General features: G+C 39.3%; 1 protein-coding gene across 1 annotated transcript in view; it reads right to left on the minus strand.

Moving 5' to 3' along the window:
• Positions 1-15,447: 15,447 nt before the first annotated feature.
• Positions 15,448-23,294, minus strand: part of NHLRC2 (NHL repeat containing 2) — a 33,799-nt gene continuing 25,952 nt past the window's right edge. Inside the window, exon 11 of the mRNA XM_032117136.1 lies at positions 15,448-23,130. Coding sequence (XP_031973027.1) covers positions 22,868-23,130 — 263 coding nt within the window. The 3' untranslated portion in view covers positions 15,448-22,867. The remainder of the gene's footprint in view (positions 23,131-23,294) is intronic.

Raw genomic sequence — 23,294 nt, forward strand, 5'->3', positions numbered from 1 at the left:
GGTTGAAAACTCCATCAAAGCTTATACAGATGTTTTAAGTGGAAGGCTTTCCAACATACAGATAAATAAACAAATATATAAATAAATAATCAGGGAAGAAAAAGAGAACTAAACCATTGCTTCACATATTTTTCAATGTCATCCTGCAGAGGCTGCTCTGAAATTAATGGATTTGCACCTGTGTGGTTGGAAGTAGAATCTAATTCTCAATCTATAATTTAAAGGGAGATCACACTGTTATCTTGCTATTTTCCACATTTTGGATTGCTCTAAAGTGCATTCTGAATCTTTAATGTGCATCATTGATTCATGGAAAAGGCATCATCATTAGAGCAATTTGTTTCAGACAATTCTGTTCACCTGGAAGTTTCTGTTCTTTGTATTCAGTGGAAAGAAGAGAGAAGAAAAAAAAGGAGAGAGTGTCTGGAAAATCAGGGACTTGACTTTAGCCATCACTTAATTATAGTGTGGAAGTAAACTCCCAGCTTTCCATCCCAGGCTCAACAGTGAAGCTGTAGAACAGTGAGAGGAAAAAGGTAGGGTGAAAATATGGATCTATCTTGCAGGTACTGTCTTGTAAAGATGTTCAAAATCAGTTAAGATACGGGTTTGTGTATAATCTATTAAAAACTGCATAGGGGAATCTCAGCTCTAAGTAAATGACAGTGCTCTGGGTTTTTAAATTCTCTGAGAATTATTTCTAGGCTTACATGAAAGTAAACATAATTATCATTAATTTTCAAATGTGAGACACAGAGGTTAATCAAATGATACAGCTTTTAATTTTCCTCTTTTAAATCTCTCTACAGTGCTTGTGATTTGCTATTTCTTCCCTAACAATCTGCCCACTGGGAATTGCTGCTGGGTAATGGGAGGTTGAGTTCTCATTTTCAAACTTTGGAGTCACCAAACATGTACACAGAAAAAAAGCTGTAAAAGAAGGAATAATCCATTTGGTGCTGCTGCAGGTTTCCCACTCTATAGAGATGGACCAAGAATAAAATAGCATGTAATAACTAGTCTGAACTTCTTAAAGAAGGGAGAAAGATCATATGAGTGTTGGAACTTCTAAAGCCTTAGGCTGAAATGTGATGAACTAGAAACAATTGAAACAAGTTTAGTTGCAGTGTGATGGAGAAAGAGGAAGCTCTCTCTCCTCTTTTCAAACTCTACTTGCTCTTGTCCATTTTGTTGTTGTTTAGAGAATTGCATTTTAGTCAAAACATCTGATTTTAATCATCCTCTGTGACTGCCACAAAGGGTAGCATTTTCCTCATGTGGACTCATACATTTCTGATAAAAAGACTGATAAGGCAAAAACATGGAATCAGTTCCTAATTAGTAGATTATCCTCAACTCTTTCATTTGCTGCACGTTGTCCGGTGATGGCAGTGGGGGGAGTGCTCCTTTAGATAGGTCAGCCACCCCCTTAAACACAGAGACGTGAGCCAAGGAGCCCTGCCTTGGGCACGGGCTCTCCCAGGAAAATCAAAGCTAACTCTGGAAAGTTACAGATGGCTTTAAGATGGAAAACCCATGGGGTGGGTCTGTCCCACTTCCAAAATGGATGTCAGATATCTCTTATAACTGCTGATATTCTGAAATACCACTCCAACCTCCCACCTTCACGGACCATCTGCCTGCTCCTGCCGAAGCCTCGGTGAGCTCAGGGCCACCACCACGGAGAAGGACCAACCTCACAACTGGAGCACATCAGCTCCTGCCACTCAAGACAAAGGGGGAGAAAGTCTTTATTTACAGCCGTCAATAGACAGAGGGCAGGAATCCTGTGTGTAAACAGGCTTCTGGATGCCGAGCTGGGGATGAGCAGATCAGAAGAGCAAACAGCCCTTGACACAGCTAATGAGTCACTCTGGGCTGTGTAAAGGACAGTGGTTTTGTGGAGCTGCTATTTCACAGCTACTCTACAGAAGATAAGATCTGCATTAAGCTATATTTCTTTTGTTCCAAGAGTCAGGGAAAGAGAAAAATGCAACAATAAAAGGAAGGGCTGGAAAGGAGATAAGGATTCCATTCTGAAGTCTGTTAAAATCTTGCGTTTTTTGAGAGTTAATTTCTCCTTCTATAGCTCAGTGCCCGAGGTACATCCCTCTGAGACAGCTATACCCGTGATACAGATAGAGTTTGATGCATTATATTTGAAGAAATATATAAATAGATTTGAAGGACGCATCTGCATATAAACTCAGACATATACACACACCATTACTGCATCGATTATTAGCTTTTGTATACAAAAAGAATAGTATTATTTTGGTTAGTGGGGCTATTCTGTATTTTCACTGTAATAAATAAGATTGAGATTCCATCTTGATTAAGAAATGATTGTAAGAATGAAAGGATAGGGCATCTAATTCTCACTCACTTGGTACAGAGATATAAGGTATGCCTGTAGAATAAGATCACTGCCAGGAAACCTTTCGAATGCATGATTCTGGGAGATTCAAACTTGCCTTTGTAGCCATATGAATGTGTATGGTGTTATTCTTTTGGGGTTTTGTTAGGAACAAAATGTCTATTTTCTATTTCTATACAAATGTTGTTGGTGTTCATGTGACCTGTAGAACTGAAGGTCAAGCCTTAAAGCTGAATTTAAGAAAGCCAATTTCAACTTGGTTTCTACTTCCTCAGAAAGCTGCCTTAGCTGATTTTTCCTTCCAAGAAAAGTTGTAAAGTTCGTATTTTTGGTTTGTTTGTTTCTGCTTCCCTTACTGACATTGAAGGAAATTTGAGAAGAAATTATGGCAAGTTCAAGAAAAGAGGTAAATATTGCTGTCTGGGCTGAAGAACCATGGACTCTTTGGAATTGCTGTCAACAAGCCAGCAAATCCAGAAGCCAGAGAAAGACCAGAAGTTTTACAATTTCTAAGCAGCTCTGAGTATGCCTGGTAATCAGCGTTGCCCTCAAATCAGCTGAGGATGGAGAATAGAGGGACCACTCAAGCTACCTTCTGCTGTGCCATTCCTCTCAAGATGGTAATGACCCACAAGTAAGGTGAAGATGTAATATTCCAAATGTTATGAACAAACATCACACAGAGCTTTTTACAGTGCTGGTAAGATCTCTGTGGGGTTCAGGTGAAAAAGGAAAGGGAGCAAACCATCTCTGTAAAAACTTCCTTGGTAATTCTAAACAATGCACTATTAACTTTGATGCGAAGTGACTCCTGAAATGTGGACTGCTAAAATTTAAATCTTCAAAATATACTGTGTTATTCACTGTTTGAAGACCTACCTGGAGAAAAACCCATTTCATTGGTGCCAGAACTCAGCAATGGAAATGAAGTAGATGTCCCTGCATTGATCAGGATCATAGTCTTTTGTATCTTTCCTGATGCTTTGTTTAGCTTCATTTGAGCAAAGTGATTTTCCACATTACACTCACTTCCATACACCTCAGAAACAAAATATTTTACATTTAAAACCATCTTCCAATGACAGAAAGAAAGAAATGTGCAAGTTTAACAGAAAATGTCTCCAGTGTCTAAAATATTTAAATAAAATGGCTGCATTAGAGAAGTTAATAAGGTGGTGCCTTCCTGTGCTCCTTGTAATGCAAAATATATTTTTAGGAAAAAAAGAAGGAGAAAGTAAAAAAAAAGGCACAGAGAGAAACAAAAAGCCAAATAGTCATAAAAAAAAAAATCTATAACTGAGCTGGCAAAGCTACATGCCAAGTTTCAGCTAAAGACGCTAAACTTCAGCTGACTGGTTCGTCTAATTTACTGCTTTGTTTTGGACAACAGGTTAAAATGCTTCAAAGGAAAGCTGGACCAATACAGCTATGTCCTGAGTTTTCCAAGTGTGATGAGCTCAGTTTGGAGAAGGAACTGAGTATTTGACCTGACTGCGCACATCTTGGGTTCTCAATTTTCTCTCTTCCTTATTATTTTTTAAAGGGTTATTAAACCGTGTATCTTATCAAGAGAATATTTTTTTCAGGGCAAAGATTTGAAAGCTCAAGGAGGACTTCAGAGAAATGAGGACTTGGCTTAACGATGAAATTCAGACTGTGACTCAGGTGCTGTGTAAGTCTGGCCTTGGAGAGCAACCAGATTGCCTGCACCCCCAGTGCCCAGCCCAGAGGAATCTAAACACCATGTCCAGATTTGACTGCAGAAATATCTTCTTTTATGTTTAGGCACCCACACGTGTTTGTGAGGGCCACGGTACTGACGTGCTGGAGCTGCCCTTCTCGTGGGACAGCAGCACTGGCCCAACAGCCCAGCCCTGCTTGAGCAGTGGGTCCCACTTAGGTACCACTGGCCTTTCCTACAGCTGTATGGAGCTTTGGAAATCAGCAGCCTGGGTTCTTGCCTCTCTGCTGCTCATTCCCTGCCACAGTAGCCGAGATTTTCAGCTTCCAATGGCATGCTCGAGCCATAAGGAGCTGCAGGACCTTGAAGATCCAGTGACTCCTCCCTGCAGCTGACGTGCATCCAGCACAGGATGCATCCTCAGTCCAACTCCAAGAGCAGAGCACAAAGGCGAATGGAGTTGCTAATTCTTCTGTGGGCATTTGTCCTTAAGTGATAAACAGAAAAACCCGGCTGAAATGTTTTGGAATGCTGCAGCATGACTGAAGTGCTCAGCCCCAAGGATTTCTAGTAACCAAATAGCAAATGATGCTGCAGATGATGACTTAGATGAGCTGGCAGAACAGCCTAAGGTCTGTACACACTGTTGCCTAGCCACGTTTTTAAATCATTCCAGTTACCAAAATAGTCTAGAAAGTCTGCTCTGTCTTTCACCTTCCCAACATAAATAATGAAAACGTTGGCTGGATTTAATTTGTGTATCTTTGCTTTCTGCACATTCTTTCTGGGTCGGGATAGAGAGGGACAGTCCTCTCATCCACAGAACAGCCCCAGTTGTGGCAGCAGCTATTCAAGATTAACCAAATCTGGGGATGAAATGTACTGCATAAAAATGTCTGTTATTGTCTTTTCAGCACTATGCTTTAACTCAGTTCTGGAAGGATGTGCTGAAAGGCACTTCTCTTTCCCAGCTTCCTCAGTATTTCTCCTTTCTGCAGTCAGCCTAATGCCAGTCAGCTATGATGACATATTCCTGAAGGCTGGCTGCATGACCACTGAGAATAGACTGACACTACCAATAACAGGTGTTATATAGCTATGAAGGGGACAATTCTTGTTTGCTCCCTACTTGGGAACCTCCTGGCCAACAAATTTCTGGTTTCTGAATAAGCAGAGTTTTGGTAGATGTAACCTGAGTGAGAATGATATTTGAATGAAACTCACAATATTATCCCTTCCAACTCAAAATATTCTAATATTCTGTGAGTGTTTCTGTCCTCCCAAATGCCACACACTCTCTCAGAAGTCTTGGTTTTACTATTTGTGGACATTGCTGCATATCTGCTGCAAGTTTCCTGCAAACTTTGCTTGTGGTCTTTCACTCAGGAATTGCAAATGTGGTGATTTAATCAACTCCTGAATGTCATGCCCAGTATATATTTTCCCACAGTTTCAATATAGGTCTTTCATAGCTGGATTATTTATTTGCTTTTTTTATCTGCTGTATAATTTTATCGGTGTCACTTGTTGAAGAAGAAAAGCAGTAAAGGTCAAGCTTTAGCTGGAAAGCAATACGCCATTTTTGAGGCACTTGTCATTGTTAGGGGAAGTAATATCAAAGGAGACAGTGAAGTGAAAATAATTTTTGGATTCCAAGGTGTCTAGAATTTGCAATTCCATTCAGGTGACTTTGTTATTCCTGCCCCTTGAAGCTGTGGCAAACACAAAGTAATCTAAGTTACCGTGGCCTTCGCTCAGATAACCCTGCTGGTGACACAGGCCACAAAAATGTCCAACTGACCTTTTTAAGTTGCTGTAACTTGACTTTAGGTGTAAGAATTTTTTTTTTTTTTTTTTCAAAATGCTGTCCTGATGAGCTGTGGGCTCCACTTAAAGCTTGATCCCTGTGACACTGTTTCAGAGATGTTCTCAACACACACCAAAGTTCCCACTGTCACATTCAGCACTTCCGTGAGGGGTGGGGTGACACCAAGACCCTCACCGGGGTGGTGATTTTCAGCAGCCCCTGGCAGTTTGGTGCTCACTGGAAGACATTTCATTACTGTCTGTGCCCTTTAGTTTGAGTCTGAGCTCTTCAAAGATCCCCCACAAACTGCTGACCTATGGATGTGAAAAACTACAGCCATATCCATTCTGGAAAATATTGTCTTGGGTCTGTAAGCAAATTTAAGAAAATCACTGACAATAAATCTCCAGTATTTCCTTTGTGTATAAGGTGGTATCTCCATTTCCCATTTTCCCTCATACATTTTATTCTGTGATTTATACCCCATGCAGAAGAAAAGCTTTTTAAAATATAGAAGACCTGACAATTCCCAGCTGTTATAAAGGGTTTGGAGTTAAATTGTTGCCTCAGTTTATAGATAGCAGAAGATGAACAGCCATCCTTTGTAAATGAGATCTTTTGAGGAAACACTAAGTTGGGAATTCCAGAATTGAGTGCTTAAGTGCTTAAGCCACTTAAAAATATTTAGAACAGAGAGCTCACCTGACAATCTGGGAGCACTAAAGTGCTCACAGGATTTGCATGGATGAAAGACTTTATGGTAGACTAGCACTGCATTGCCAGATTCCTGCTTGATACATAATTTAATTTTGAACTTAAAGCTGCTTAGGTTATTTGATTTTTTTATTCTATTGAGGATTTGCTCTGTGAAAATGTTCACAGATTTTAAAATCAAAGGAAAAGAAGGATTCCAGGAGATTAAAGATGAGAGCGTGTTAACCCCTGAGATTTAGGATGACAGAGCATTGTACAGCAGACAGAATCTTGCTTACAGGATGGAGATGTGTACTACCAAGCTGGCATGCATAAAAAATCTGACAATCAGCATTAACCACCTGGCCATACCACTGAAAGAATCTGTTTTAAGAAGTTGTGTAAATAAACTTTGATAGTTTGCATAACAACATATTCTTATCATCTCTGAAGCTGATGAGTTCAAACAGCAGGACACAGAGATTAGCAACAGGAGCCCTTCTTTGGAAGTGAGATCCAAATTCAAATGTTCTTTGAGCAGACTGGAACATTTTTTGCCATGATGAGAAGCTCTCATAGGCTCATTATAAATTTTTTTCCCCCATTTTTTCTGTGTTTATTTTGTAGGATAAACGGTACCTACATGCTTAGTTCAGGGCTTTTGATTCCTTTTTCACACTGCAGAAGGTTTTCATTAACAACACAGAAAATGCAGTGCAACCTTTCAAATATCAGGTTAAGAAGAAAAAAATCTAGGAAATGCTTTTTATGACAGGGCTATTTAAATATAATCACATATCTGTCATCATACAGGCCTGCTTATAACAGGCTGTCAGTTCTCTCGGAGAGGGGGTGATCTGCAGTCAAAGGTTTTAAATAAGGAAGTGCAGAATTTTTAAAACTCCTATAATGGGCATCCAAGAAAGAATATAGATATTCTGGGGCAGGGGAAAGACAAGTATACTAGATAGTATATTAGTAACCCAGTATCAACTGGACAGTGCTTATTTATGGTTGAGAGGGGTAGGAAACTGATATACAATCACAGAGAACTGAGTATTCTCATCTCCCACTGTCGTAAAGGACAAGACCTGACTTGGGCTCTGTTGTGTTTTATGACAGCTTTGGTTATGCAGCCTTACATTCTTGACTAGAATATTAGTTGCACTAATTATAGGGGTTTCTTTTTAATCTTGAAAGGTATATATGTGACTCCCTTCAGACTGTAAAATAAATAAACCAAAGTTAGGGAATCTGGAAAAAAAATTAAGGTCCTAAGATAATATCTTAATTTTTGTTGCTGAATTTTATGGGTCTTAGGTGCATATTTCCCAAGTTAGTGTCATGTATTAGGTGCTTTAGACTTCAAGCCCCTCCATTTTACAGAAAAGGAAAAAGAACACATTGTTTCTCCAAATATTTGACTTAGATACTCTATTACGTTAATAGAAAAATCAACTAGGGGAAGGTGTGAAAGAGTTAAAAAGGCAGCTTTTAGTGAAGAGCTGAGCTCAGGATTCCACACATACTGGAAGAGGCTTTGCAAGTTAGTTCTAATAAAACATCAGAAAACAAGGTTAGAATATCAGACAAGAATTCTTCAGGATTAAAGGTAAAAATAAACCGGACCAGGCCAGAAAAATTTATGCATGATTGCAGAACTTCCCCAAAAAAAGGGCTCCTGACCATCCATCTGTCTGGGTGGTTACACTGCAGCCAGAATGCTCCATGATTCCTCACTGACACGGAGGGATCACCCAGCTCCATCTCAGGGCAAGGCTTTCCACCTCTCACTGACCAGGAGACATCAAACCTGGCAGATTGCTGCTCTCAGTTATAAATGCCTTCGTTTCCTGCTGCCTGGGCTGCAGCTCTGCAATACTGAAAGTGAAATCATCACTTATTCCATGAGCTGCAGTTCATGTCCCTGCCGTGACAGCAGCAAATGAGAGGTCACCACATCTTCCTTCTCTGCTGATTCAGGCTTCCCACGGAAGAGTGCCCTCTAACTGGTGCTAACAGGGCTTTGACTACTGCCTTTTCTCAGAACAACCAACCTGTGGTCCAAACTGCCAAAAGCCCCTCCCTGGCAGAGGGAGCTGAGAGCCTGGACCACTCTGCGGGAGCAGTGGGAGCACACACAGCAAAAGCTATGGGAATGATGGGAAGCAGCTTCTGATGCTGAGTGTGGAGAGGTATGGAAAGAATAGCTTATACAGAAGAGAAGGTCTGTGGCTGAGGAGATTGACTCCTTCTGCCCCAAACTTAATCCTTCAAATTAAATCCAGGGAATTGTTCATGACCTTCCAGACACTCAGTGCCAAAAGGTCGGGTAGGTGTTAAGAAAGAGCATCGATCAGTCACTCAGATCCCCACGCAAGGGTAACAACCAGCAGTGCAGGGGACAGCCTGGTGGCTTTTCCAAAGCCACGGATGGTACTTCAATGGGAATTAAACACAGCCACAAAACTCACCTCCCAAAGACTCTGCAAACGCGCCCTTTGCAGCAGCACACAATGGGAAGGCCCATCCCTTCCCTCACGTGTGTAGGATCTGCTGTATTTTGGAGGAAGTCAGAGGTCACAGTGCAGGATCAAACCCCATCTGTGACACTCCTGTGTTTTTTATCTGTTTCAATCATTTGTCTCCTTATCCACTAGAGGAGAAGAAAAAGCCCAAAAATACCATGAAGGCAGATGCATCTCTAGCCAACTTCAACATTTTTTCAGTATGTGATTAAACATCCCTATAAAAGCATGATAAAATCTTTGGATCCTTTAGGATTTGAACCTGGACAGACATCCAGCTCAGCTGAACTCCATGTGCCCTTCTGGAATTCCTGGACTAAGGACATAATTCCCACAGTTCAGGAAAGTTTTTTAAAATTTATTTTCCTATACATTGCTTAAGCTTCAGTGGGACAAGCAATGTCTATAAACAGGTAGGCAAAATCAAGACATTGGAACGATGGAAGCAGAAATTAAAATTTTGTTCAAGTCACCTATCTTATTCTTCTGGCTCCCAAATCAATTTTAAAAGCTGTTTTGCTAAGATTAAGCACTGCCAGGGAAATAAACCTGTCATACCAACTCTTATTACCATTTATATTACCACAGTTCTCAGGAAAAACTCCATGGCACTGAGTGCTGTGTAAACACATGGGGAGAAGAAAGTCCCATGTCCACGGAGAGCTTACACTGGGATTTTACAACTGATGGACAACACCAGGCAGCAAATGGCACAGCACAGCCAACAGCCAGAGTCTGACAGCAAACAATGAGATATTATTGGTGTAGGAGTGAGTGATCTTAGTCCAGGAGAGCCTAAAAGTTGATGACATTTCAGTGTTGTAAGAAAGGCTTTGCCAGTGTTGATGAGGAAATCCTTTTGAAAAATTAAGGGAAGCCTCAGAGCTTAGCTGTGCAATAGTTGCAAGAATAATAGTGGATAATGGTGCAGAAAGATTAAAAAACCCCAGAGGCTGGAGTTGTATCTTGCAAATTAATAGAATGTCACAAATAGGAAATGACCAGGCTGTGAGGCACAGTGAAATATGTGAAGGTGCAGCATGTGACCGATACCAGCAAGCAGGGAGAGCTGGCCCTTGGATTCTAGAAAGTCATGTTTCAGTCACCACCCTTTGGGCTATGAAATCAACACCTGAGAGAGTCACATTTGGGACAGGTAAGAGCAGGCCAAGATTCTGTAACTAACACAGTGTATTGTAGAAATTGAGACATGAGGTAGAAAACCTCAAACAAGAGTTCAGATAAGACAGAGCAGAGCAAAGATGGAAAAAAACAGCAAAAACTCAAATACTGTCCAAATGTAAGGACCCAGTGGGCTGCTGAAACAGAATGAATGCTGGATTTCTAAGGCTTGTCTGTAATCAGAATAATAAACATTCTGTAGTCACATTATTGTAATCAAGCAAAAGATTTCTTGCAAAAGGAAAGGAGTAACATGAAGGAGTAATGAACAGATGATAAGGAGTTTTCAGGTGTATTTACATTTTATAAAGTCAAAGGAAGATAAATGGTGACACTTCTTTAGTAGAAAGAGACCATTCTTTAGGAGAGAGGGAGGAGGACTCTGACTCCTCAGCACAGGTGGTTGAGGAACTTGGTACCATCCAGAGACAGAGTGTGCAAAGGGAGCAGGGAAGGGAGGTGGCAGTTCACAGGAATTCCCATCAAAAACTGGAGATGGGAAAGAGAGGACTGTTCAACCGAGGACATAATGAAGGAGCAGTGTCCAAGGCACGCAGAGAGTTGGAATAAAGGGAAGTACAGAGGCAAACAAAATGAAAATTTCAAAACTAAAAGACAGTTTGTGTACATCGAAGGCAACTGGCAGGCCAAGAAGACTGAAGATGGTTAGCAATGGATAATTAGAAACCTTGCTGAGGGCAATTTCAGTGGTCAGCATGAGGACAGCCACATTAGTGGGATGTGGTATAGAGGTGAAATAGAGGAAACAGAACCTCTTGCTAATAACACATCTCAGGAGAGTAAAAAGAAAAGGGAAAGGGATGTACAGGGTAGTAGTAGTTTTTTTCGAGTACAAGAGAAAGTAAATTGCTTTTCTTTCGAGAGAAAGGAGCTACAAGCAGATAGTTACTGTGCTGCAAGCCTTGGGAGAACTAATTACAGAGATGAATTGAGAATGAAAAGGATCACGTGATGGTCATTAAGAAAAAGCTCAGCAGAGATTAACGAGAGGAGCACAGCAATGCAGGCAAATGCATCTATTTGCTGCCTGAGAGAAATGTATAAACTCCACTGCCCAGTTAGAAGCAGGAAAATTTATTCCACTTGAGGATTCAGCCTTCATGAGGTTTATATCATAGAGTCAAACTTACCACTGAATTGAGTCTCTTCCCAAACTGAGGAGAACTCAGTAGCCTTTAATGCTGCGATGTGCTAGTCAAGTGCAGTGCTGGAACATAATTCTAACGGATTTTCCTCATTAATTTCTTTAGCTGACAAAACCTAAAAAACCCCAAACAAAACCCCAACAACAACCAGAAAGGAGAGGGTCATAGAACCATAGAACCACTTGGGTTGCAAGAGACTTTAAAGATTATCTCGTTCCAGCCCCCCTGCCATGGGCAAGGACACCTTCCACGAGTTTGGATCATTGCTTACTGTAGTCCTCACACTGTTAAGGTGGCAAGTCAGAATTGCTTTGGGGTAACTTGATTCCTCTTTCTTTGCTTGACTGCAAGCATTTCTGAGTTTAAAACATACAATTTTTCTAGGTTAACTTGTTGGGATTTTCTGCAAACAGCAAATTATCTCTTTCCTGGGAGCACTTTAATTGTAAATACAACTTTCCTGTGAGACTGTGAGAAGCTTGAGCATGGATTAAATCCTGGTTATTTTTTGCTTGTCACTGTACAAGGTACTCCATAAGCTTTCTGCATGTTAGGAGAAGGTGGAAAACAATCACTCTGAAAGGTTCATCTGAGCTAGGCTGTTCTTGGAAAACAGATGCATGCCTGCTGTCAGGTGCCTGTAGCAAGGTAGTCTCTCTTATTGTCAAGAAAAAAGCTGTGATATGCAGAGTCCCAGAGGGTGTCAGGGTGATCAGGCTACCACTGTATGTGAAAGCAGGAAAGACCCTCTACCAGGTGTATAAGAAAAACATATAATCTGGTGATTACTGGTGATGCATTCACATAGACCAGAAACAGGTCTCAAAGTTGCTGAGATCTCCATCCATTACATATTTTTTTAAATCAGCAAGTTTGCTATATATTGGAAAAAAATATACTTCTATATAAAATATACCATCCATCCTATTTCACTTCTTTTGGCTAAGTTCTGTATTTTTTCTCTATTTCATGTACTTCCATGCAATCTAAGCCTCCTGTAAAGAGAATCGTTCAGTTGAGCAGCCTCAAGTAAATAAAAATTTTAATCCCCTGCTAGTTTAAATTCATAACTAATCCTGTTATGATTCAGTAAATGTTTCATTTTACACTTAGCAGTGAATTTGTGAGGCAAATTTTTGTCACTGTCTGCTAGAGACTCCATTACACCCTCTGCATCTTCCTCATAAGGTCTCAGAAGTTCTGTCACATGCACATCTGATTTGAGTCTATGATAACAGCACTTTGTAGCACTTTCACTGCTAAGAGCATGGCAAAAATGCAAATTAAATCCATCTTCCTCACTCAACTGCATAAAGGAAAGAAAAATTTAAATGATGGGTTTCTCAGTAGCCCCCAGCAAGTTTCCTTTGGATTTAACTGCCACTTAGGCATTGATGCTCCTACATACTGCTTGGTGCATTTCAATGCTGTATTTTCTCCTGTGGTTCCACTTGCTGAATGCATTAAGATTCTGAAAAAATGGTTACATCTCTCATTCTTGGTGATCTCTGTGTCTCAGTATCAACCCCAGATAACTTGGAAAACATCACAGCTTTAGTCAAGTGTGTCAGCGTGCACAAGGAGGGGGAGGGAAGGCGCACAGACCTTAATGCAACGACTGCTTACGCTCGCTGCTGACACACATCAATGCTTTCATTAATGATAAATCGTTGTATCAATACAAACATCATTAAACTGCTGACTCTGCTTTGCTCTGATTAAAACACATCGCACTTTATGTGCTGTCACCTCAGAACCTCACAGGTTCACTTCACTATGGAAACCATGTGTTTGTCCAAGCCCTGTTATCTAATGTAGATATTAAACCTGATGTGCTGCCTTCTTGTTAGAAAATAAAGATGGTGTTAAAAAAACTATTTGTTTCTCAAGGACAATAATCGCAATGATAGCTTCAAAAACAACACTGCAGTTCCATGGTAAATAGATTTCAAACATTATACAGCACAAGGGTAACTTCAATGAAGTATTTACTTTTAGTGAAACAAAATCTTCATTAATATCTAATTACTCCTTAATATTAGAGCTTTGTTCAGTGTTTGGGAAATATACCCACAATTTACAGCCTGAGCTCTTGCCAGGAGCTCTGAGCACTGGCATTCCCATATACTCTGCTTAAGGGAATGTCTGAGATAGTAAAATTACAGAGATTTAGCTAAGGGTTGCTAATGCTTTTCCAAAAAAAAGAATCAATATGTGCTGCTGTAGCAACACTTTAGAAAGCTAAAACTGTCTAAAACTTTACACGCAAAGGCTGAAATTGTCACCTCTGCTTTGATTTCTGTTCTTAAAGCAGACAGCAAAGAAGCACAAACCCGCTCCAGAAAGCCCAGTTACAGCAAGGGTGGAACTTTGCTATCCACACTGGCACATAAAATAGCCATCAGGTATTGTTTTCAGTTCCTGGTGGGATTGTGTGCACAAAATACCAGGGTGACAGGCAGAAAAGATAAAATTCAGATGAGGCAGCAGTCATGAGTTTGAACAGCCACAGGAAACTACCTCAGATGGGAAGGACAGGGCAGGGAGAGGAGCTGTTTAAAGCTCCATTTACCCTATCTCCAGATAAGTTGCTCTTGGCAGGAGATTGCAGAATCCCTTGCAATAACAAGAAAATATCTTGGCCCTGTTAGTGATTTTAACATGAAAGGCTCCTTCCCCTTGCTTTTAGAAGCAAGTTAATTAATAGTTTCCTAGAGCAGTGACTTTGTGACCACAGAAACCTGCACTGGGCAGTGCCTCCCTGGGTTCTGGCAAAATGCACCAGCCCAGCTCAGTGCCACAGATGCCATTAGATACAAAAACATCACAGATTTGTTTGCATGTAGAACGTACAGGTTTGTGTTCACACAGGATTTCTGTTTTAAGAACACTCAGAAGTTGGGGGTGAAGGTGTCATTTCAGAGATGACGACTGAAAGCCAGCCAAGGTTCAGCTTTGTGATCTGTGGCAAATGCTCACTAAGATGCTGAGAGATTGCGTGACCTGGCCTAAACTAGCTGAGTTGAGCTTGGCAGAAGCTTTTGATGAACTTTTTAGTAAAACAGAGAAATTACAATCAAATTTGTTTGACTCTGTCAAATCCAGACTTGCTGCATCAGGCTAAGCTGAATATATTGCATCTACATGGAAATCAAAGAAAGTTAGCTGAGTTTTGTAAGTGGTGTGTATAAATATTTTAAATATTTGAATAGATGAATAAACATGAGGAAAAATCTTTAATGGGGTGGGGGGAATGACACAAATTCAACATAGTTACAGTACAATTTATGGGGCTCACCTACAGATATTCCAGAATTTTTGTCACACAATGCTTTCATTAATGAGAAATAATGGTATCAATAAAAACATGATGAGCAGCACAAATAAGGGATTATCTTTGTAGCCATGTTGGTGTCCATCTCCAGTTGTACTGGAGCACATGAGAGCCTGCATTACTGCCCTATACCTACAGGTTCTTGGTCAAAGCTGCAAAACTGTTTTCTGAGTAAAACAATTATTTTTAGATGCTGCTGCTAAAACACAGTTCAACCATAATTATAATTAAACAGGCACCCACATGCTGCAAAGTGTAGCACAGTCTAACCACAGCCACAAGCATTACCTCAAGTGGAGCTCCATGCAGAGGGATCTGTTCCCATAGCTAAATTTGCTCTGGGATATCTGCAGTAAACTGAAGGCTACAATCAGGCAGCCTGTGACTCATGCAGTGCACCATTTTTAACGTCTCTTATGTGCAGAAATGAAAATAAAAGCAGATCTCTTGTTCCCAGACTCCTGGAGGGGGCAGTCCTACAACTCACACTGTTTTATAGACCTTTGGTCACTGAAGGGCTGCCTGACACCCACGGCTGAGGAGCCTGTGGCAAAGGCAGCGGGAAACAAACAGTACTTCTTAATTAAAGTGTTTTATTCAAGCTGCAGCCCCTCACAGCAGACACATTTCATAACTTCTATATCTATGTTCACACAAAGATTGATAGACAAACCCAGCCTTGAAAGAACACATAAAATTTTTTAATGTTTATTTTTCCATGGAAAAGCTTTACAAGGAGAAAGAGGCTGCACAGGAGAAAGCATACATTCTTTAATCACTGTTTATCTGTTGGTTTGATAGCCAAGGCTGACATGTCTTCTACAGCGTATTTATTTGTTCTCACAATATTACAGGACATTTACCTTTTATTTAAAAAGGATCATCATCTATGAATATTGTTAAGAACACTGTTAGGCAACACTGTCAGTGAAGAATTTACGACCTACATCAGCTGTAGATGATGTGCTTTCAATTCTTCTCATATTTTGTAACAACAAATGTAAACCGCATTTTTTCAGTGTTCAGATATATGGAAGGCTTTGCATCAAATGTAATGGAGAAACAAAGGTTTAGTATCTCAAAGAGCAGACAAAAATATTCCAATGCCCACAAAGCAACACTGATATTCTCAAGGAAGAAAATAAAATTCCTGTCTTTCCCCTTAAATCACCTGGAGACATTTATTAAGGTGTTAAGTGCTCAAATGTGACTTTCCTCACTAGCATTGTACTGCTGGGATTTTTAGATATCCCAGCAGCAGAACCTAAATGAAGTTACATGTTTTCGCAGTGAGATAACCTGACCCTTCCTGACTGCCCCTACACACCACCTTTTGCTGTGTAAAGAATCTTTGCTGATCTATAGAACAGATGAAAACAACTCCAAAACAAAGACCAACCCTCCACCCCTCAAATACCAAGAGGTGTCACCTTTGCCCCTTTAGATCAGTGCACGCTTTGCCTTCCATCTCACTCAAACCACAATTTCAGCAAGCTGTTTGAAGTCTCCCTGCCACGTTTGTTCTGAAGTGTACAAAAGAGGTAACAATAGTTTCAGAAGTAAGCTCACAAGATTGAGAAATAACTGCATTTTGTAAGAAAAGGAGTTTGACAAATAAGCACCGTAATTTCAAATTAATTCAATAACATGACAGAGAAGGAAAACTCTTCACAGTTTCAGAATTAGTAGAATTAAATCCCTCTGAAGCTTGCAAACCATGAAGGTCAAATACTTTATTCCAATCAGTACTCCAGTATTTCTGTAAAGAAACACTTTCAAGTATTGTTACAAAAGGCACTGATTTTTTCCTTCAGCCATTAAGACGTAATAAAACCACAAAATTTCAGTCACATTGGGCCAAACTCCTGGCCCTAAAGATATTTGCCACTAACCTTGGAGCACCTGGATTTCACCCAGTCACTGTTTAACAACTACCTTCTTTTTCTTTATTGATTTTCTTACAAAATCACACAGATCCATCACAGGTTTTAATGATACAAAGATTAATGGTACATTAATGGTAACAACAGAGAGGAGAACATTTTAGTTGTTTTAATTATATTTTAAAAGTGAAATTGGACACTTCTGAAATTAAATATTCAATAGACAAAACATTTAGCAATTTTTTTCTCCACTTTACTATCAATTCATTTTTAAAATCTGGAAACCAGATTCGGAAATCTGATTCAGGCAACTCTCAGGACAGATCCCCTGAACATATGGTTCAACCTAGTATTTGAGTTTAATCAAAAGCTTGGAAAATAGGCTCTTATTAAAAAAAAAAAAAAAAAAAAAAAGGGGAAAATCAAATTGGGAATTGCTGTTTTGCTTTCTATGCAGTCTGACAATGGCCAGATGGGTTGAATTTCTCAATCCTTAGTCAAAATGGGAAAGAATACAGTGTGGAATATCTCTCTTCTGAGGCATGTTGAGTACAGAACATTAAATTAAGGCAGATGTATGAACAGGTTTTCTTCAAACGGGATTTCTTTAGCTCAAAATTGTCAATGTTTCAAAGGAACCAGGCAAGACTTTAAAAATACTTGCAATTCTTTTGCTTAGCCCTAGAGCCTGCAATTGGACAGAGTTCCCTCATATGCTTGAAAGCAATGGACCACCAAAGAGGTAAAATAAGCAATATTTAATTATAGCTACACAAACATTCCTCAACTCACACCCAAGGCTTCCAGCTTCTCATCTGCAGCAGGAGTGCATTACCTGACAATAATTAAACAATCTGCAACAAGACAGCAAATTACATAATAGCTAAAATATTTAACCTATAGCAGCTAAAGTATTTCACCTCCAGCATCAAACTTTCCTGAAACTAAGAGCCATCAGAATCCCTGCAGAGGCTACTCAAGTTTGAAGGGATGTTCTGGGACACCTAGAAACAACTTCAGGACCTCACTGGACAGGGCCAGAGGTAAAGGTAAAACTTCTGACAGTAGCTGCATCAGTGCAAAGCTTGATGAAGCCAACCTGAGGACATCACCTTATTCTAATGCCATCTAGAATTACTTGCTATTTACATCCCACCCCTGAAGCAGGGGAGGGGCAAGGAGCTGGTGGAGGGAATTATCCTTCCTACGTGGATCCCTCCATGGTAACAACATACGGGCTGCGTTTCATTGTGGGAACTACACAAAGGAGGAAAGGACAGACCCAAAAACCTAACCAAAATCCCCCATAATAGCATGACAAAGAAACCAAGATAAACTTGGAAACTAAATCATAGGTGTGATGAATTCTGAACAGGAATGAATCCTAATCCTAAATGAGAGTAGTGATTTTACTTGTCAGAGTACAAAAATTATAAAATACGTATCAGCTGCTTCTGATGGAAGACAGTAGTGAAACTTGGTTATATGAACATAATGGAATGTAAAATATTAGAAATATTGTTTCTAAATGAATGATCTGTTGTTGAATGCAAAAACAGATGTTGTGATTTAATTAAAAAATAACCAGGTCTCACATTTTCAAAAATTACCTCCAATTACTTGTCACCATCCTTATGGGACAGAGAAACTCCTCTAATCCCTGACAAACCAATTGCAATGAAAATTTTAATGATAAATTCTGAATACTAAATATTTGCTAACATAAACCAGTAATATTAATTGATTATATGAGTAAGTGACCTGGCAGATTTGAGTGCAGAGTTACTGGGGGTGACTGAGGAGCTGCTGTGCATGGGAAGTTCTCCTTAGGTAGCACAACTGCAGCCTGGAGAACACAATGTGCCACAGCAAACCTCACACATTCTACAACAAAGAAAACTTAATTTTGAGTTCACACGTCTCTGGGAGCGTAGCCTCAACGTGTCTTTGAGGTAAGTCTTAATGAATACCAGTGATTTTAAAAAATTACACATCTTAAGAATGTACATAAATCTCTGCTATTGTCTGCTGAACTATAAACCATTTAAAACTAGATCTATCACTCATAACTCTACAGAGTCAGACATTTAAAGCTTCCATGTATGTAGAAAACCTTGTTAGGAATCAAAAGTTCAAGACAATTTGTGGTCAATAGTGCCTCTCTCTTTGCTAAAATAAATAGTCAATAATTAAAGGAACAAAAGGACATAGCCCTACATAAGAAGGAAAGTCTCTTCATTTTCATCATCCCCCTTCTCTGAGCAAGAGGTAAGGAATACATTTTTCCTGATTTTCTCTCAACAAAACAGTTTTACCCATGGTTTCAGCTACAATATTTTCCTACTGAAATAAAACCAGTGCATTAAGAATATATACAATATATTGGAAGCCACATGCACCTTTTCTCAGGATAAGCAGATAAGGCATTTATCTGATGCTATAAAACTACTTCTCATGTATCACTCATCTGGTCTGCACTTGCTTGGTACCACACTACCACAGCATTATACAAACAAAATGCTCTACAGGTGGAAGATACGAGAAGCCAAACACAAACTAGAAGAAAGTAAGAAAAAGCATTCAATAGAAAAGCCAAAAATGATGTAAGAATCTAACACAAAAAGAAATCAACCAAAAATGTATGCATAAAATACGTGCCCATCAATAGGTTTACACAGCCATCATCCCTACCCTTCCTTCAACAGAAGGGAGCAAACTACAGAAAGATATTACTGCATTCAAACAACATGAAAGAGCTATTAAAACAAATTACGCTCCCTCTTCAAAACCACATTATCTTTTTTCTAGTCTAATAAAAAATATTACACTGCAATTAAATAAAATTACTAAAAACATCTCATGGAACTATTAATACATCCGTTCAAAACCAAAAAGCTGTCCCAGAAGTGCAAACACTACAACTAAAATCTTAAAATGCCACTGAACTCGTTTCCATTATACAAATCAACCATGACCAATACTCTTTAGAGACTTGCTGAAGTCATTTAGTGCTTTATTAAAGTTTGAAGCAAAACCTGTTTAAAGCCAGTAGAAAGCCATGTTTGGAAAATGCCTTGAATTAAATACTTTTACTGTGAGACACAAATCTGGGAGTGCTGAGCCATTCCAATTTGCTTGGAATTTTTATATCAGGAAACACCAAAAAACTAAGTTCCCATACAAAGAGGTAGCAATCATCAATATATCCAATTTTTCAGTACTTAGACAGAATAGTAACATTTCCTATTTTTCTGCATCATATTTGGAAGATGCTTTCTGGTACTTAAATAAATTTCTGTAGCTTGTACCTGCTATTCTGTTTGCCTGTCTGGTGGAATTTATGGCACTTGTTGATTTACTGTAAGAGCATCTTGTAAACCCTGGAGGAAGAAATGGAAATAGTATCCCTAAATATCATAAGCTCTCAAAAAATCTGTGCTTTTCTAATCACAGAACATTTGAATGTCTGTACATGACAAGTGAAACAGAAGGAGTGACTCTGGGAATGTGCATCCTTATCCCTTGGACAAACAAAACTTGTTGATTACATGATTAAAGGCCAATCACAGTGAACACACAGACTGAGCAAGGAGAGAACACTGAGATAGAAAATATAACTACGATACTGTAATTAAACATTATACACTCTAGTTAAATAAAGTGAGGAATAGAGCCTTTCCCATACAGCAATACATTAATTGTGTCAATAACAAAACAGATTTTTGAGGTTTTTTTTAATATTGGCATACAGGCAGAATTTGATGACCTGATCCAATTGAAATAGAAAAATATAATGTCATCTTAGCTGAAAATTTGAGCTGGGGCTGTTCAGCCTGGAGAAGACTGGAGAGACCTTATAGCACTTTCCAGTACCTGAAGGAGCTACAAGAGCTGGACACAGACTTTTGACAAGAGCGTGTAGGGGTAGAACAACGGGGAATGGCTTCAAACCGAAAGAAGGCAGATTTAGATTAGATATTGGAAAGAAATTTTTTACTGTGAGGGTGGTCGGACACTGGCACAGGTTGCCCAGAGAAGCTGTGGATGCCAGATCCCTGAAAGTATTCACAATCAGGCTGGATGCAGCTCGGGGTAACCAGCTCTAGTGGAAGGTGTCCCTGTCCATGCAGGGGGTTGGAACTAGATGGTCTCTCAGGCCCCTTCCAACCCAAACCATTCTATGACGGGACAAAATGAGAGAAAAAAGATCTATCTGATGAATTTTATGTTCAAGATAACTGTAGCAGTTTGGTTCGTTACTCTGAACTTCTGAACCTAATGCTTGTTTTTTTCAGAGAGCAACAGAAAACCTGCAGGCTATCTAGAAGCTGTTCTAAGGTTTCCTGGCTACTATCCAAAGCTAAACAGACAAACAAAAAATGGTGAAAGACTGAGTTCTACTAAAGTGTAAAAAATAGTAAATGCCCAAATCAGTTTCTTTATCTTCAATCTCCCAACAGCATTTGCCATCTGTGAACAAAGCAGCAAAGCTTTTTCACTCTTCAAAATGGCATGTGAGAATTGAGAGGCTTACCCAAAGGAGCTGAAACACTGAATTAGAAAAGTTGCTTAAAAACCAAACATAAGAAAAATAGTATTTCAGCCCTTACTTTGCTGACAGGTGAGATAACAACCATTTCTGGTGCCACAAAGAACTCTCAGATAAACTGGCATTTCAATGGAAGGAAGAACCACACCAGTCCATATGGTTCCCTTAAAACAAAAGCCTCTCGGGTTCATGACCAACATTTCTGTCAGCTTTCAAGTAAGAAAAAGCAACAACAACTGATGCTGGGGATTTACTGAAAGGTGTCAGGAATAATTGTTTTAGAAAAGACTATTAAAAAATTCTTTCACTACTGCACTTCATAATATGTGTGACAATACTATCTTTCAACTTAAAACAAAATCATCTTCTCAGAACTGATTATCATGACCAGAGCACAGAGCCTAACCTAATTACCACTTAAGCACGGTGGAAGCTCTTCCAGTTCAAGTAATAAATTTGCACCACCACTATCACCCCGGCCCTACTTACTACAGCAAATTGAGGGAATTTTACTTGCAAAACATTTAAACCCCAAGGGCAGAGTTTTGCAACAGAGTTTTAAAGCGTCCTACTCAAAGATTAGGTTACCAGTGTTCTAGCAAAAGATCAGAAGCTTTAAAGATGAATGTAAATAATCCATTATCAAATATACAATTCTGGTTCAGTGGCCACTATTATAAATCCAGGGACTAACAGTGACTTCAAAGGACTCTGAATCAGACTTCAAGAGTGCAATATTCTTCATAATATTATGTATATGCAAGACAGAAGTCTTCAGACAAGTCTTTGCAGAGAAATCATAAAAATGGGAGTGAATCACCCTGCTTGAAATGGTTGACATTTAATTTTTGCAGTGTAGATATTCAACCATTACCTACCACTTTCTATAAAACGTAGATTGGTATGTATCAGAAAAACTCCAGCATAGCTTTGTGGTGGCTATTATATATATATATATATATAAAAACACATTGCAGAGAGGCACATTTTTTGTTAAAAATCAGCATGAAATTCTTCTGCAGGAACTTGAACACTTCCCCTTTCACAGAAAATTTTCCACGAACCTTTGCTCTTCATGTAAGGCGGTCATGTTGAGTTAAAGCAAAATACTCAATTTGCATAAAACTAGAGCTGCATCTAGTTTAAGATGTATTTTCAAAATACATGTGTTGTAAGTGTCATTACAGAAGAATAAGCAAGATACCTCTTTTACAGACTGGAGAAAGAAACTTCCTTTTGACATTCTATTAAAATGTAATAAGGGCACAAAAGGAATTTTGAAGTGTTAGTCCAAAATGATCTACTCTAACAGTATGTACAGTGCAAAGATCTTACAGTAACATCAGAAAGTAACACCAGCTCTTTCAAATGGATTCTAAAAATTGTTGTTCATTTCTTAAGACTGGCAGACCTCCAGTATGTTCACAATTGGCAACAGAGTCTACAGTACTACAAAGTTATTGCTGCTACTGTAATGCAAAGAAATGACGTTGTGATGATAAATTTTCCCGTTAGGCTGTAGAGAAAACTACTTAATTTAACGAAGCATATTATTTCTTAGCTTTGTCATAAGCTCTAGGAAAAAACAGAGCAAAGTTATCTATTTGAACTTTCTCCCACAGAAATGGTGGATAGCAAAACAAAGTGTGAAATCAGCTGGCTTTGTGTTAGTTGGTTACAAAGGTGTGTGTGAGTTCCACTTGAGCCGAGCTGCCTTGGGCTGTGCCAGCAACCTGCAAGGGCTGGCTGAACGAGACTCCTGCCATCATACAGGCACTGCTACCTTTGCTGCAGTAGTAGAGGCACGCTTTGATGGCCAGGGTGGCTTCAGCTGACACACAGCTCCCAGGTAACTGAAAGGGAATGACAGTTTGACAGGAAACATCCTTTATTTCTCCTGTCAGACACTGTCCTTGCAGCAACCAGGCATCTGTAAAAGAAGAACAGATTTTATCATTAGGGTATTTAACACCACATCTGAAAGCTACAGAAAACACTAATTCTACCTATAGAACAAGGACTTTCCACATGCAAACATTAAAGGAAATTTCCTTCCTGATTTTTCCAATTGTGAACACAACAAAAAAAAAAAAA

This window comes from Corvus moneduloides, chromosome 8 (assembly GCF_009650955.1).
Source record: "Corvus moneduloides isolate bCorMon1 chromosome 8, bCorMon1.pri, whole genome shotgun sequence".
NCBI lineage: Eukaryota > Metazoa > Chordata > Aves > Passeriformes > Corvidae > Corvus > Corvus moneduloides.